Below are 17404 nucleotides of genomic sequence, written 5' to 3' on the forward strand. Positions count from 1 at the left end.
CAGAGTGTTACAGTGAGGGGTGTGGGGTATATCAGAGTGTTACAGTGAGGGGTGTGGGAGATATCAGTGTTACAGTGAGGGGTGTGGGCTATATGGAGTGTTACAGTGAGGGGTGTGGGCTATATAGAGTGTTACAGTGAGGGGTGTGGTGTCTATCAGAGTGTTACAGTGAGGGGTGTGGGGTATATCAGAGTGTTACAGTGAGGGGTGTGGGGTATATCAGAGAGTGTTACAGTGAGGGGTATGGGGTATATCAGAGTGTTACAGTGAGGGGTGTGGGAGATATCAGTGTTACAGTGAGGAGTGTGGGGTATATCAGAGTGTTACAGTGAGGAGTGTGGGGTATATCAGAGTGTTACAGTGATGGGTGTGGGGTATTTCAGAGTGTTACAGTGAGGGGTGTGTGGTATATCAGAGTGTTACAGTGAGGGGTGTGGGGTATATCAGAGTGTTACAGTGAGGGATGTGGGGTATATCAGAGTGTTACAGTGAGGGGTGTGGGCTATATAGAGTGTTACAGTGAGGGGTGTGGGGTATATCAGAGTGTTACAGTGAGGGGTGTGGGGTATATCAAAGTGTTACAGTGAGGGGTGTGGGAGATATCAGTGTTACAGTGAGGGGTGTGGGGTATATCAGAGTGTTACAGTGAGGGGTGTGGGGTATATCAGTGTTACAGTGAGGGGTGTGGGGCATATCAGAGTGTTACAGTGAGGGGTGTGGGGTATATCAGTGTGTTACAGTGAGGGGTGTGGGGTATATAGAGTGTTACAGTGAGGGATGTGGGGTATATCAGTGTTACAGTGAGGGGTGTGGGGTATATCAGAGTGTTACAGTGAGGGGTGTGGGGTATATCAGAGTGTTACAGTGAGGGGTGTGGAGTATATCAGAGTGTTACAGTGAGGGGTGTGGGAGATATCAGTGTTACAGTGAGGAGTGTGGGGTATGTCAGAGTGTTACAGTGAGGAGTGTGGGGTATATCAGAGTGTTACAGTGAGGGGTGTGGGTATATCAGAGTGTTACAGTGAGGGGTGTGGAGTGTATCAGAGTGTTACAGTGAGGGGTGTGGGGTATATCAGAGTGTTACAGTGAGGGGTGTGGGAGATATCAGTGTTACAGTGAGGGGTGTGGAGTGTATCAGAGTGTTACAGTGAGGAGTGTGGGGTATATCAGAGTGTTACAGTGAGGGGTGTGGGAGATATCAGTGTTACAGTGAGGAGTGTGGGGTATATCAGAGTGTTACAGTGAGGAGTGTGGGGTATATCAGAGTGTTACAGTGAGGGGTGTGGGTATATCAGAGTGTTACAGTGAGGGGTGTGGGTATATCAGAGTGTTACAGTGAGGGGTGTGGGTATATCAGAGTGTCAGAGTGAGGAGTGTGGGGTATGTCAGTGTTACAGTGAGGGGTGTGTGGGGTACATCAGAGTGTTACAGTGAGGAGTGTGGGGTATATCAGAGTGTTACAGTGAGGGGTGTGGGTATATCAGAGTGTTACAGTGAGGGGTGTGGAGTGTATCAGAGTGTTACAGTGAGGGGTGTGGGGTATATCAGAGTGTTACAGTGAGGGGTGTGGGAGATATCAGTGTTACAGTGAGGGGTGTGGAGTGTATCAGAGTGTTACAGTGAGGAGTGTGGGGTATATCAGAGTGTTACAGTGAGGGGTGTGGGAGATATCAGTGTTACAGTGAGGAGTGTGGGGTATATCAGAGTGTTACAGTGAGGAGTGTGGGGTATATCAGAGTGTTACAGTGAGGGGTGTGGGTATATCAGAGTGTTACAGTGAGGGGTGTGGGTATATCAGAGTGTTACAGTGAGGGGTGTGGGTATATCAGAGTGTCAGAGTGAGGAGTGTGGGGTATGTCAGTGTTACAGTGAGGGGTGTGTGGGGTACATCAGAGTGTTACAGTGAGGGTTGTGGGGTATATCAGAGTGTTACAGTGAGGGGTGTGGGGTATATCAGAGAGTGTTACAGTGAGGGGTATGGGGTATATCAGAGTGTTACAGTGAGGGGTGTGGGTATATCAGAGTGTCAGAGTGAGGAGTGTGGGGTATGTCAGTGTTACAGTGAGGGGTGTGTGGGGTACATCAGTGTGTTACAGTGAGGGGTGTGGGCTATATAGAGTGTTAGGGGATCCTTCTTTTAACCAGACGGTCGCTGTGCCACTTGCTAAGTTACGTACGTTTTGGTCGCCTGTGCCTCCTGGTGCATAATCTCCAGAATCATCTTACACGCGGCTGAACAGCCCTCGGCCGTTGAGTGAATGCTGATTGGCTTCTCTGCTGCACCTGCATTCTCCTTTCGATGAACGTCAATCCTGCAGAGACACAGAGAAACCGTGTACCATCAACATCCTTTCTCTCCTCACCCCACGTTCCCTCTGACCCTTGTTTTCTCTCTCCCACTCTCTTCCTGGAATCCTCTTTACACCCTTCATTGCTCATCCCGGTCTCATTTCCTATTCTTTTGTTCCCCCCTCTCACATTCTGCCCTCTTTTCTCTACTCTCTCTGCACTTTCTTTCTGTCTCAGTCTTCATCCGCTATTCTCCTACTTCCTTCTATTTCCCTCCAACTCCTGTCCCCTCATTCTGAACTCGCTTCTCTCCATCCCTGCTCCTCACTACACTTGAATCTTATAAAAGTGAGATCAACAGGTTATTCCCATATTTCTGGGTGACTGACTTTTCGATCTTATGTTCTCTGCTGCTCTCTCAAGCTATCACTCCTTACATGCTCGTACCAGTTCTGACCAAAAACATTGTTTTATCAGGTTAGACAGACTATTTCATTTCATTTCATTGCTCTTGGGACATGAATACACTTGCCTCCAGTATCTGATTGGTTGGTAAGAGAATCATAGTAGCAGGAGTAGGCCACTTAGCCTCTCGAGTGGTAATTAATTCATAGTTGATCCGTACACTTTGCATTGCCTTTGCTCGATAACCCTTTGTAGAATTTCTGTTGAGTAAGACCTGTGTGGTCACAATCTGTTTCTTTTTTCAGTTAAGTGTCTGAAAATGAGCAATAAGCACCCTCACTACTCCCCACTCCAGCACTCCTCAGTTCATTAGTCACCACAAACCTCAAACTGTAACTTGAGAACACTGATGCAGAGCTAGAGGGGCAGACATTACACAACAGGTTATTCTTCTCAACCGTGCCCCTCGCCTGAGGTGTGGAGACCCTCAGGTTAAATCACCACCAGTCAGCTCACCCCCTCAAAGGGGAAAGCAGCCTCTGGTCATCTGGGACTATGGTGACTTGATTTGTACAACCTATACAAGGCAGTTTTCTTACAACAATTTAATATTAATTAAGAGGACTCCGTAATGTTGAACCAGCTGAAGTTACAACAGACCTGTGATCACCAACCTGACCTCGGGTCCAATTCTGTGGACACCAATAACCATCTTTGTGTGATCATAGGGACTTGCAATAGTCTTACCGCCAATAAGTACCACTTAATCCCTGTCCTTGGCTGCTGTTTTGACAAACTGGTTTAGAATTTGGCCATGTAGCACCCATTCCCAGGTGCTACATGGCCTATTAAGGTGCTTCATGGTCCAAGGTGCCAAAATGGCAGGCAGGAGTCACCTGTACATTCCTGGTCTGATATACACCAAATGCCATTTTAGGGAAAAACACAAGTGAATTTTACCGACTGCTTAAGCAGACTTTATACCCTTTTTTACACATTATGGGGGCCTGCCCTTTTGAGGCCCCCTGTACGAGATTGGTACTCAATAACAACATTGTGGACTGCACTCTGGGAAATCCAGTCCCAGGAAACACCTCCCAACTACGAAGGATAAAAGTTATTTATAAGTGAGATAAATAAGATATTCCGACACGAATGATGGGTTCTTCCTCGAGGAGGACAAGCATGAACAGTGCCAGGGAGACCCGGACAATTATACCCACGAGCTCTGGTCCTGCCCTAGACTTGTCGGTACTGGACTTCCTTCTTTGAGGCCATGTCCAGGGTTGTGGGAGTGAGGGTGGAGCCATGTGGTGGTCTTCGGGGTATCAGAGCAGCCAGAGTTCTTCACGGGGCGGGGGGCTGACACCTGAGCATTTGCCTCCCTGATCACCCGCTGGAGTCTCCTGCTCGGCTGGCGATCGCACCACCACACAAGGCCGCAGACTGGCTGTCCGACCTGGCGGAATTTCTCAGGCTGGAGAAAATAAAGTACGCCATGCGAGGATCGGAGGAGGGTTTCCCCAAGACATAGAAGCTGTTCTTCAACTTGTTCCAAGACCTGTTCGTAATCAGCAATCAATAAAGTTGGAAGGGGGGGACCCAGGACAAGTCACAAAATAAGGAAGGGGGAAGAAAGACGAAAGCACCCAAGGTAAACACGGGACAGATAGAGGAGAAGAAAACTGCAAGGGATAGTTTGCTTGTATGTGTATTGGTCCTGTCTTGTTATGTAAAGTTTGCAATGAAATGTCAAAACTCTAATAAAAGTATATATTTTTAAATAAGGTACTCCCCAATTTCTGGGCAAGAAACTTTCCAATAGGAATCAATTGGTTAGCAGCTAAATCATGGCGAATGCTTCTCTGTATCCAAGGAATAAAAACACCACCGTAACTCTACCTTAGCTACAATCACTTAACTCAGCACAGGGACTAAACCTAGGTATGCATTGAAATGCAGGGAGTGGAACAGTTACACATTGAGTTATTAAGGATCCATGATGTTTGGGGACAGTTCCCATTTTGTTCCACAACACCATCACCCCAAGATGACCATGCTGGACAAACATTAATCACATTACATTGTCGGCAGGAGTTAACATATAGATCAACCATCAAATCATCAATTAGTGGAGCAGGCTAAAGGGGCTGAGTGCACTCCTCCTGTCCGAGACCAAGATTAGTCTTGGGCTAGGATGTGGGATTAGTTTATTAACTGGGCGTCAGCACCCCGCAGGCAGTGGCAAGAGTTCAGAATAAAGGATTGGATTGTGATGATTTGCATGATAAAGTGTTATGGAGCAGTCTGGTTAGCGTAAAGTATAGCAGGAGAATCTTACTTGGATTGTGTTTGTTTAGTGATATTCCGAATGGTGGCTCCTTCTTTTCCAATAATGGCTCCCACAAACTGGGTTGGGACCAGGATCCGCAGAGGAATGTCGAACTGTTGTTTTGTTGTTGCTGCTGGGCCTTGCTGTGGAGGGCCTCTCCCGCTGAACCCTCTACGGCCCATCTCCTGGCTTTGTTGCACTGCCTGCTCATCGGGGATGTAGGTGACTGTCAGGCTGTAGTTCTCCATCTGGTAGCCATTCAGTTTGGTTATTGCTCTGAGGGGAAAGAGATGGAAGAACAAAACGGCCCATTTTTATCTTTGTTCAGAGTTACAAAGAATTAATGGCACAGAAACATTTGGCCCAACCCTCTGTGCTAGTGTTTATGCTCCACATGGGTCTCCTCTCACCTTGTTTTGTTTGCCCCTTCGGTAAATCGTTCTATTCCTTTCTCCCTCATGTGTTTATTAGTTTACTCTTAAACATATTGATGTTATTCTCCATGACTAGTCCACTTGGTAGTGCTGTCCACATTCTAGCGCTGCCTGGCTTCTCGCATATTCGCCATTATATTCATCAGTGACTGTCTCATATCTTTACGGCTGAGCTTCCTGCAAGTGGAAATATTTCCTTTGCCACCCTGTCAAATCCCTTCATAATTTTAAGACCTATATTCGGTTACGCACTTAGCCATCGCTTTCCCAGAGAAAAGAGCTTCCGGCGGTAGTCCCTCGATTTGAGGATGGTGTCGACTCAGGGTTGTGAGTTTCTGCCATTGGTCTACATATAACTGACCCGCCTGATGGGAGAGCTTCGGAGTGTCTTTGGCACGTTTTCTTTGCGCTCCCTGGAACGGTGAGAGTCGAGAGAACTGGAGCTGGCAGGGGAAATAGTTTTAGGAATCCAGACACAGTGTCCAGTCCATCAAAGTTGATTTTGCCGGAATGTTTGTGGAGTTGGCTTCAAGACGACGCTAGTGTTTGTTCAAAGGTCATCCCATTGGGTCTGGGGGAAGTGGCAGAGGCATTACTGATAGGAATTCTCTTATGACCCAAATCTTCTGATCAGTGTTGGAAACATCGGGTCCCAATGCTAATCATTCAGAAAACTCTTCACTTACCTTGTTAAAAGGGCCTGACATTCTGAAGAATTCCCTCAGTTCAGGAATCCACACCCAAGCTGCCATATGATGAGTTTGAACGATAGTGAAAGGGTGAATGAGTATGGGTGAGGTGGGTAAGGTGATAAGGGGTAAGTGGGTAGTCAGGTCGGGTTGGGGGATTTAGGAATGTCAGGAGGATGGTCAGGTGGTTGGGGGTCGACAAGTGGTCAGATCAGGGGATAGTCAGGGGGTGGTGGTTGTGGTTGGGGGGGGTTCAGCGTGAGTGCTTGAGGAATCTGCTGTACAGTTACCCAGATGTTAAGACAAGGTTTTAATCTGTCTAACAATTCATGAATAAATATTCAGGGTAAGTACATCAGAACTGCCCAAAGTCTCGAGAATCGAGTGATATTCGCAGGGGAGTCCCAGAAAGCAGAGGAACCGTCCACCGTAAGATGAAACCTTCTGGGCAATTCCCACGGATTTCAGTGCGTCAGGACTTCCACCGTGTTCCATCGGATATCTCAGTCGGACAATCAGTCTCTGACGATATGCGTACTGGAAGATTTGTACCAATCTCGTACAGGGGGCCTCAAATCTTCATTTGAAGCCTACTTGTGACAATAAGCGATTTTCATTTCATTGGCCTCCAACCACCACCAGGTGGGGCAGTCCGTGGAGACCCACTCCATCAGCTTGCTTTGCTTAGAAGCACAAATCATTAGGTCCACAAATTTCAGAAATCAATGCTTTGATTTTACTGACGTGAGGCATTGCATTGCAAGTCCGGTTTATTAGATCGGTTTCCTCATCTTTCAGCTTGAAAAGAAATATGTTGCAAATTGTTGAGAGACAGAGCAGAGAACCACACCACACAGATGCTTCTACAAGCTCAGTGAATGAAGGGACCAATGGTCTAGTTCCTTAAATAATGAGATTTAAATATAGAGAAAGAAAGAGAGAGGAAAGGATAAAGGGCGAATTAAAGTCAAATTAGGTACAGAGAGGGAAAGAAAGATTGGATTAGAAATCGAGGGGGCAAAGAGCAGAAAGAAAGAGCAACAAAAAACTTTAGAAACAATTACTACCTGCAAAAATGAAACTCCACTGTTCAGTTATTCCCTTACTAGGCCAGAAAGGTTGAGTGGTATTGCATGAATATTGAATTGACATTAAAAGCTTCCTCAAGCCATTCAGTACCAGCCCTAACTTTGTATCAATTCTATGTAACAACGTAAATATAACAATTTCTGGAAATTCACAGGGAGATTGAGGGGAGCTCCGATTTTGGTGAAACTATTGATAAGAGTTTTGGTGAGGGCCATGAAGTGCCCAGCATGAGTTTGTTTTGCCAAACAGAAATTAACTTTTATTTACAACAATATTCAGACAGCACCTATAGTTCACCACAGGCTCTCTCTCTCGAGCCACTACCATACCGGCCGGCTCTATTTTCTACAGCTGTAAGGTTAACGATTGCCCCGATACTTATCAGGGGAGCTCATATTCCTCAAGATCCAAGGGGTAACCAAACTTGCCTTAAACATGTCCAGGCAGCGGGTGACAGAGGGGGACGTCCGACCGGACTGTCTGCCCCTCTTCCGCGGTTTTATTTGTGGCCGGAAATCCCAGCATGCGGTGTCCACGGGAACACTTGAGGCCTTCCAAGCTCGATGGGCACCGCAGGGGTTGGACTGGTTTATCGACCCCAGTTTTCACATTTTGAGTTTCCGTCCCTTTTTGTTCTTTTTGGGCTGTGATCCGTTTGTTCTTTGTAGGAGTGGCCCACTCTTAATTTATCCCTTAATTAGTTTCAGTTCTTCTAATTAGTTGCTTGGACCTGTAATACTTCCAAGGGGTAACCATGTTCTCTCTCTCTTCCACCATGCCCTGCAACGGGGTGTCCTTTTCCGGTGGACTGTGCTGCTCATTTGGGCGCCTTTCCACCAATGTGGGGCTACGGGGGGGGGGGGGGGGGGGGGGCATGTGCTGACTTGAAAGCTGGTGGTTTTGGTTTCTTGTTGATTCATTGGTTTCTGTTTTCGGTGTATTGTGGAAGTTTCTAGCCTATTGCGGAATGTTTTGTATTTGGCTGTGTTCTATGGGAATAAACTCAAATATCTCCAAGGGGTAATCAATTGTCTCCACCCGATAGGATCCAGGCAGGGGACAACAGAGGTGACTGTATTCCAACAATTTGTGTTAATTCGCAACTCCTACTATCCACTGCCAAAATTATAGTCTAGCTTTTTTAACATGCTAATAACCACCAGAGCTGTTATTAGTTTGTTAAATCAACTGATTGTTACTCTCCCCACAGTTTCTAGATTAGTGACTGCCGGGCAATTGTTTGCCTAAGTTAACGTCACATCCTGGCTCGTGGTTGCCAACCCTCCAGGATTACCTTGGAGTGTCCAGAAATCAAAGAGTTATTTCTTCAACATTGTTGGGAGCAGAAAACTCATTGGGGCATTTGAAAATTGTTCTTTTTTTTTAAACACGTCGTTTATTGGATGTAAAATTATTAGACATGGGGGTTGGAAGATGAAGAGAAAAAGACCGTTTCACTGACAACCCAATTGGGTGATTACGTACCTGTTTGACTTCCAGTCGGCAGTAGGGAGGCAGGGCAACGCTAGGATGTGCGTGGCCAGCAGCCAATGGGGGTGGGATGGTCAGAGACAGGTGGTCAAGTGACAACACCTCCAGGAATGTGTCCAACCAGAATTGGCAACCCTATCGCATCAAACTAAGATACTCTTCACGATCTGTGCCGCCATGACACCCATCTGTTTGAAGGATCACCTTGAAACAAAGTGGCAGCTAACTCCAGCGGAGAATCAGGCTACGGTGGGTTCACCGTCCAGCTGGTTTTGGATTCCACAGATTAGAGATTTGCTAAACTGGACAATTATGAGGTGCATTTATAGAACGCTCTCAATCCCATCCCAAGGTGTTGTTTCAAGGCTGTCAAAACCGTGGAACAGGGTGCAGAGGGAGTTCACCAGAATTACACCAGGGTTGAGCGATTCTAGTTATGTACAGAGACTCCGGAAGCTGGGGTGCTCTATTTAGAGTGGAGAAGGTTTAGGGGGGATTTAATAGTGGCGTGCAAAATCATCAAAAGGGGAAATAAGGAGAATGTGTTTCCAGTGGCTGAAAGGTTGGTAAGCAAAGGATTTACAGCAATTTAAATATTAATTACATTTAAATTAAGCCTAATCGGCAAAAGGACCGGGTGGGATGGGGCCATGAGGAGATACAAGAAGATTTATTTTAAATGCACCGAGTTATTCTGCTCAGGAATTCACTGCCAAAAAGGTCGGTGGAAGCAGATTCAGTGGTAACTTTCCAAATACTTTTTAAAAATAAATTTATAGTATCCAATTATTTTTTTCTAATTAAGGGGCAATTTCGCGTGGCCAATCCACCTACCCTGCAGATCTTTGGATTGTGGGGGTGAGACCCACACAGACACGGGAGAGTGTGCAAACTCCACACAGACAGTGACCCGGGGCCAGGATCAAACCCTGGGACCTCGGCGCCGTGAGGCAGCAGTGCTAAACACTGCCCCACCGTTCTGCACTGTGTGTACGTGTTAACCACTGCGCCACTGTCCTGCATCGTGCGTACATGTGGGTTTTTTTAAAATTTAGAGTACCCAATTAATGTTTTCCAATTAAGGGGCAATTTAGTGTGGCCAATCCACCTACCTTGCACGTCTTTGGGTTGTGGGGGTGAAACCCACGCAAACACGAGAATGTGCAAACTCCACACGGACAGTGACCCAGAGCCGGATCGAACCTGGGATCTCGGCGCCGTGAGACTGCAGTGCCAACCACTGCACCACCGTGCTGCCCCATGTGCTAACCGCTGCACCGCCCTGCTGCCTTAGGAAATTGGATATATACTTGAAATGGAAAATATTGCAGTGTCCTGGGGAAAGAGGAGTGGGATTAATTAGACAGCTCTTTCAAAAAGGCCAGCATAGGGCATGATGGGAAAAATGGCCTCTTTCTGTGTCGAGTCATTCTAGGGTACTTACTGTCTGGCTTGGTCCTTGGTTCCATATGTGACATTCACCACTGCTGACTCAGTTTCTGTATTAACTAGAGGTAGAGAAATGTAAATGTCAATCACACGCTTCCAGCTCTAGATAAATTTCTCGCGGGGCACTAACCTCCCCTGACAAGACACAGCCAAAGGGGCTTATACAAGTGAACATTTTGAAATCAGGCGCTGCACTCGCACCAGCGGCGAGTTTGTCGACTTTATATTCAAAGATTCTTCTTAAACCGTATATAAAAAGCATAAGATTCAGCTACAGGAGACTTAAGGCAAAATATTCGGCTGAAAGACACAGACCAGTATAAATTCATAAATTCGCATTTACAAGAGCTAGGATCAGCTCATCAGATCACTCCCACTCACTCATTCCCTCCCTCTGTCAGGTACTCACACCTTCCTCACTGGCTAATTCACTCCCTCATATAGGACCCTCCTTCCTCCCTCAGTCACTTGCTTTATGTGGCTTGGTGTCTACTTTTCAATTACAATGTTCCTTGGAATGTTTTATTACATTAAGGGCACTTGTGCTGGATTCTCCATACCCTCGCGCTGAAATGGTGGCCGGCGCGGGGAGGAGAATCCAGTTTGACGCTGTAATTGGGCCCGGCGCCAGTTCGGCGATTTTCCGGGCACTGAAAATCTGCGTCACCGGGGAGTACGCCGCGCCGTCAGGGGTCATTGCCAGAGGCCCCCTCCGACATTCACTGCCCCCGACCGGCCGAGTTCCCGACGGCGTGGAATTAACCTGCTATTGCCGGTCGGGGTGCTCGCGCGACGGCTGCGGATGCAGTCCATGGCCGCCCTGGGCGGGGGCAGGACGATCGGAGGCCGGGGTGGCCTTACAGGCGGCTGGCGAGGTTCGAGGGTCGGGCGCGCGGCCGATCAATTGGGGGGGGGGGGGTCTCCTTTGTGGGTCTACCTCTGCGGTCCGAGTCCGCCATGGAGCACGGCGCAGCCGCTGGAGGCCGCCACCGTGCGCATGGGCGGCCTCAGACCCAGAATTGCGGGGGCCCATATCTGCAGCAAAAGCTGCGAGATTCACGCCGGGTCCCTGCTCGCCCCCTGCAGGGCTAGGAATTCATTTCGCTTTTTTCCTGGATTTTCCGGAGGAAAACTCCACCGTTTCGACGCCGGCGTGGGGACATAGTCTCAATAATGGAGACTCCAGCCCAAGTTGTTGTTGCACAAAAAGTGTCTCAACTTTCAATGTTTCCCTGAGCCACGTAGTCAGAAAGTGGCTTGGGAGAGGTGAGAAATAGATTCAGAAATAGACCCTGGATCAAGTTCAGTGGACTGAAATCTGGGGAATTCCTCCCCAGTACTCCTCAGATGAGTAAAAACAGTTTCTTGGAAATCAGAGAAATTGTGAGGGAAAATCCCAAGTCCCACCTACCTACTGTAGGCAGTGATATCAAACTAAGGAATAAGTACAGTTCCTTTCGAAGTTTCACTGTGAATCTTCACTCACCACTCAATCTGGCAATTTGCTTCAAGTGCTGACATCATGTGTAAAGTGAATCCCCCTGACATCTAATCTAGACGGCGCTCGCGGATGTGTCAATTGTCGGCTCTGAGTCATTGTGGCGGAGGCCTGAACATAAAGTTTAGGCTGCCTCTCCTGGTACTGTGCTGCCCCGGCAGCAAGGCCAATTTCCAGATGAACCTGGGCTCTTGCCTGCTCTCCCCGGCAAATGTAAAACAGGCCACCATAATGACGAGGGACCTCATTTATCCCCCGCTCAATGAGTGGAATCATCCATTCTCGGTGGCTGTCTCACTCGCTGCCTGAAAAGCAGCCAGTCAACTGCGCTGAATCTGAGGGAGAAGGCTTACCATATCTTCTGCCCGTCGGGCAGTTAAGAGGACAGCGACTTCCCGTCCATCAAGAGCTTCCAGTCAATCAAAGGCTGGCGGATCTTGCACTTGACAGTGTCACAGACCCCCCCCCCCCCCCCCCCCCGTCTGTGGTGCCCCCCCCCCCGCCCCCCCAGTCCTAGGATCACGGAGTCACCATGGTAAAGGGTAGAAGGGTAGCTGTTGTTGGTGAGGAGGTCTTAAGGGATGGGGAGGGGTCATCGGGAGAGGGGGGAACCAAGGATACGATGGTGGCTGTCTGTGCCCCCCCCCCCCCTCATGTCCACGCCCTCAATCATGCATAGATTAGTGCTGTTCGAGAGACCCCTCCTCCCCTTCCAGCCCGCAGTTTTATCTGGTGGCCATGTGTCAACAGACCACCCTGGAGTTGGGAAAATTGCAGTGGAGGTGGGTGGAGGCCCTTGAGTGGTCGTTAATTGGCCATTTAAGGGCCTCAATTGTCAGTGGGGTGGAAGATCAAACATGGGCCTTCCCGCCAAGAACTTGCTTCCAGATGCCAACCCATCACATTCTCAGGACAACAGTGAATACTCTTCAGAAAAGTGCTTCATTGGATGTGAAAGGCGCTATTTAAATGCAGGTCTTCCTTTTGTTTTCTTTTATGATCCCTTATCACTAACCATTTTGGCACCGAATATTAAAATGTGACCATTTCCTCCCCTCGCCCTGAAAACCCGCATGTTTGTGCTGTGAATTGATTCAAATCTGTTTAGATTTCTTTATCAAAGGTGGGATTTATCCCTCTCTTCATTCAACTCAATATCTGATCTTCTGGAGTGGAGCTAATCCCAGCTGTAGTGCTGCTGGGTTCAGTGGTTTGTGGTTTGCATCTGGCTCGAGCTTCAATGGGCTATAGTCAGTTTGGTTTAAAGCCATCACATCGCTTACTTGGCTTTGATACTCATTCCTGCATTACAGTCAAGTATCATTCTTGGCAGCTGAACTCAACCCATTGCTTTGTCCTCTGCCTTTCCACCCTGGCTGTGATTAATACGACAGAATCGCCAACTAAACGGTGCTGGTGTTACATCCCATCGGTACATAGACATAGAACATTACAGCGCAGTACAGGCCCTTCGGCCCTCGATGTTGCGCCGACCTGTGAAACCACTCTAAAGCCCATCTACACTATTCCCTTATTGTCCATATGTCTATCCAATGACCATTTGAATGCCCTTAGTGTTGGCGAGTGCACTACTGTTGCAGGCAGGGCATTCCACACCCTTACTACTCTCTGAGTAAAGAACCTACCTCTGACATCTGTCTAATATCTATCTCCCCTCAATTTAAAGCTATGTCCCCTCATGCTAGACATCACCATCCGAGGGAAAAGGCTCTCACTGTCCACCCTATCCAATCCTCTGATCATCTTGTATGCCTCAATTAAGTCACCTCTTAACCTTCTTCTCTCTAACGAAAACAGCCTCAAGTCCCTCAGCCTTTCCTCATAAGATCTTCCCTCCATACCAGGCAACATTCTGGTAAATCTCCTCTGCACCCTTTCCAATGCTTCCACATTCTTCCTACAATGCGGCAACCAGAATTGCACACAATACTCCAAATGCGGCCGCACCAGAGTTTTGTACAGCTGCAATGACCTCATGGCTCCGAAACTCAATCCCTCGACCAATAAAAGCTAACACACCGTACCCCTTCTTAACAACCCTCTCAACCTGGGTGGCATTTTTCAGGGATCTATGTACATGGACACCGAGATCTCTCTGCTCATCCGCACTGCCAAGAATCTTACCATTAGCCCAGTACTCTGTCTTCCTGTTATTCCTTCCAAAATGAATCACCTCACACTTTTCTGCATTAAACTCCATTTGCCACCTCTCAGCCCAGCGCTGCAGCTTATCTATGTCCCTCTGTAACTTGTAACATCCTTCTGCACTGTCCACAACTCCACCGACTTTAGTGTCATCTGCAAATTTACTCACCCATCCTTCTACGCTCTCCTCCAGGTCATTTATAAAAATGACAAACAGCAGTGGCCCCAAAACAGATCCTTGTGGTACACCACTAGTAACTGGACTCCAGTCTGAACATTTCCCATCAACCACCACCCTGTGTCTTCTTTCAGCTAGCCAATTTCTGATCCAAACTGCTAAATCTCCCTGAATCCCATGCCTCAGTATTTTCTGCAGTAGCCTACCGTGGGGAACCTTATCAAACGCTTTACTGAAATCCATATAAACCACATCAACTGCTTTACCCTCATCCACCTGTTTGGTCACCTTCTCAAAGAACTCAATAAGGTTTGTGAGGCATGACCTACTTGAGCAGAAACTGGATTCTACCAGCTACAATGGGATGTCGTTCCTGGAGATTAAAGACTGTCAAAATATCAGAAACTTTCCCTGCTCCTAACTACTGCCCCTGAATGTAAGCAAGTACTTAGAGACTGGATCATTGTTAACTGGGATACTCCCACGGTTGAACAGCCAGAAAACTCACCAAAGGGGGAGATGCACCTGTCAGAAAATTTATGGGATTGGGTCAACCCTGCTTTCTCCTGCCCACCCACCATTTACTCCCCATTGGAAGTCGACAATGAATTAATATTGGGGTGTGGGGGGGGGGGGGGGGGGGGGGGGTCTAAACTGACATTCCACCCAATTACATTGCGTTCTTGCCTAGTCAATTGGGAAAAGAAATCACACCCATCCATCTCTATACTCACATATGGTGGCATTGTTGGACCTGGGGAGGTGTTGGCATAGTGCTAACGCTAACGTATTAGAGGAAAAAAACAGCGCACCACAGACCTTTTAGCTTTTAAATTTAGAGTACCCAATTCATTTTTTTCCAATTAAGGGGCAATTTTAGTACGGCCAATCGACTTAACCTGCACATCTTTGGGTTGTGGGGGTGAGGCCCACGCAGACATGGGGAGAATGTGCAAACTCCACACGGACAGTGACCCAGAGCCGGGATCGAACCCGGGTCCTCAGCGCCGTAGGCAGCAATGCTAACCACTGTGCCACCGTGCAGCCCGTGTTTGACGTCAGTAACAAAGAAAATGTTAGAATCCATTATGACGTTCCTGATAACTGGACACTTAGCAATTAATCATATAACTAGGCACAGTCGACATGGATTTATGAAAGGTTTGACAAACCTGCTGGGAGTTTATTGCAGCGAAAGTAAAGGAGAATCAGATTTCCAGCATCCGCAGTATTTCACCTTTATTTGAAGATTTCACCTGTTTAACTCAGCCACACTCTCGGGGGAGCAAACCCAACTGAAATTCCAACTGGATGAAATCACGGCGGTGCATCTGAGCCGGGATATCATACCAAGACAGAAAGGGACTCAAATGGGTTCGCATCTCCGGTGATCTGATTATCCGATACACCGTTCACCATGAATCCACACTCTGAGCCGGGGACCAGCGAGGCTGGAACGGGGCAAATGGGAAAGACCAGCCAGTTGTCTAAGGTTGAATGAAACGATCACGCACCTTGCTCACAATTCTCCACAGCTCCATGTTGGGCGAGCAATCCATCCAGTACCTATTCAGCAGACACACAGACAGTTAGCAAGAGTAGTGTGAAGGCAAGGGAAAGGCACACAGACCTTGTTAGAATCATCAGGATTTCCAAGCAGTAGGAAGTGCATTTGGTCAATCATGTCTGTGCTCATAGCTAAAGCAATCCAAAATGAATTTAGCCCCCTTTCTCCCTCCAAGGCCCTGTATCGTCATTACTTTCAAAGCAACAGGTGATGGGGGCCCCATTTTATTACAGGTGATAGAACCTGGCTGTGTTCATGTGTCTGGCTTTGCGTGGGTGTGGATAGCATGTGTCTGTGCATGCTGTTGTGTGCATCTGCATATGTGTATATGTCTGCTTGTGCATGTGCGTGTGGAAGGTGTCAGGAGCCCAACATCACTCCAGTTGACAGAGCCTCCCAGTATTTATGTTTCTGTGTGTTTTTGTTTGTTGGAGTATCATTGTGGGGCAGTTCGTATGGGAAAATGTGTGTCTGTGTGAGTACATTTTAAAAAAAACATTTAGAGTACCCAATTCTTTATTTCCAATTAAGGGGTAATTTAGCGTGGCTAATACACCTACCCTGCACATCTTTTTGGGTTGTGGGGTGAGACCCACGCAGACACGGGGAGAATGACCCGGGGCCGGGATCGAACCCGGGTCCTCAGCACCGTAGGCAGCAGTGCTAACCACTGTGCCACCGATTTGCACTGTGTGTAGGTGTGAGAGGCTGGGCGGCACATTAAGAATGACAGCGTGGTGCCTGATGGGTGACAGGACGATCTTGACTGTGGATATGCCTGCCCCATTTTTGTGAATCTATCATTGAGTGTGAGATCAAGAGCAGGCCATTCAGAGGCACAAATGGACAACTTGCCTCTCCAATTTGAGATGGGAGAGAGGGTCAGGCACTGCATCAACACACAGTCCGGGTATAAAATACACTTTATGGCTACGCTCAGGCTTACAGCATATTCTCTTCAACAGTATAACTCTCAGACAACCCTATCAGCTCTGTTCCCAGCATTTCAGGATTCAGGTATCGTGAGCTGACTCCTGGGGTTTATGTTGTTAAATCCTCTCTCCCAACAATTGGAAGAGTGCAAATACTGGAAAGCTGAAATCAAAATAGAAAATTCTGCAACAGACAGCTAGTCAGCTGCGAATAGGTGCTGCCGAATAATAATTATAATCTTTTTATTGTCGTAAGTAGGCTTACATTAACACTGTAATCAAGTTACTGTGAAAAGCCCCTAGTCGCCACATTCCGGCGCCTGTTCGGGTACACGGAGGGAGAATTCAGAATTCTCAGCCGGTACGGGAATTGAACCCGCGCTGCTGGCCTTGTTCGGCATCACAAACTAGCTGTCTAGCCCACTGAGCTAAACCAGCCCCCTAAGGAACCTCAGTGAGTTCCTGCAGTGCATCTTGCAGATGGTACACACGGCTCTACTGTGCGTCGGTGGTGGAGGGTTTGAATATTTGTGGAAGGGCTGCCAAAGTGGGCCGCTTCGTCTTGGATGCTGTCGAGCTTTAGGAGCTGCACTCACCCCGTGGAGAGTATTCCACCACTCTCCTGACTTGTGCCTTGCAGATGGTGAACGAGCTGCTCTTCTAACCACAGTATTTATATGGCGGGGTCTAGTTCAGTTTCTGGTCAATGGTAACTCCCAGGATGTCGAGAGTGGGGGATTCAGTGATGGTAATGCCATTGAATGTCAAGGGCCGGTGGTTAAATCCTCTCTTGTAGGAGATGGTCATTGCCTGGCACTTGTGCGGTGCAAATGTATTTGCCACTTATCATCCCAAGCCTGGATATTATCCAGGTCTTGGTGCATT

The 17404-nt window shown here is 47.7% G+C and overlaps 1 protein-coding gene across 1 annotated transcript in view; it reads right to left on the bottom strand.

The window, feature by feature from the left end:
- igf2bp1 (insulin-like growth factor 2 mRNA binding protein 1) overlaps positions 1-17404 on the bottom strand; it is a 223966-nt gene that overhangs the window by 38714 nt on the left and 167848 nt on the right. The window contains exons 4-7 of the mRNA XM_072487508.1: positions 15535-15586; positions 10174-10237; positions 5036-5302; positions 2178-2312 (exon numbers count right to left, since the gene is read on the bottom strand). Coding sequence (XP_072343609.1) covers positions 2178-2312; positions 5036-5302; positions 10174-10237; positions 15535-15586 — 518 coding nt within the window. The remainder of the gene's footprint in view (positions 1-2177; positions 2313-5035; positions 5303-10173; positions 10238-15534; positions 15587-17404) is intronic.

The sequence above is a fragment of the Scyliorhinus torazame genome, chromosome 21 (genome assembly GCF_047496885.1).
Source record: "Scyliorhinus torazame isolate Kashiwa2021f chromosome 21, sScyTor2.1, whole genome shotgun sequence".
Lineage (NCBI taxonomy): Eukaryota > Metazoa > Chordata > Chondrichthyes > Carcharhiniformes > Scyliorhinidae > Scyliorhinus > Scyliorhinus torazame.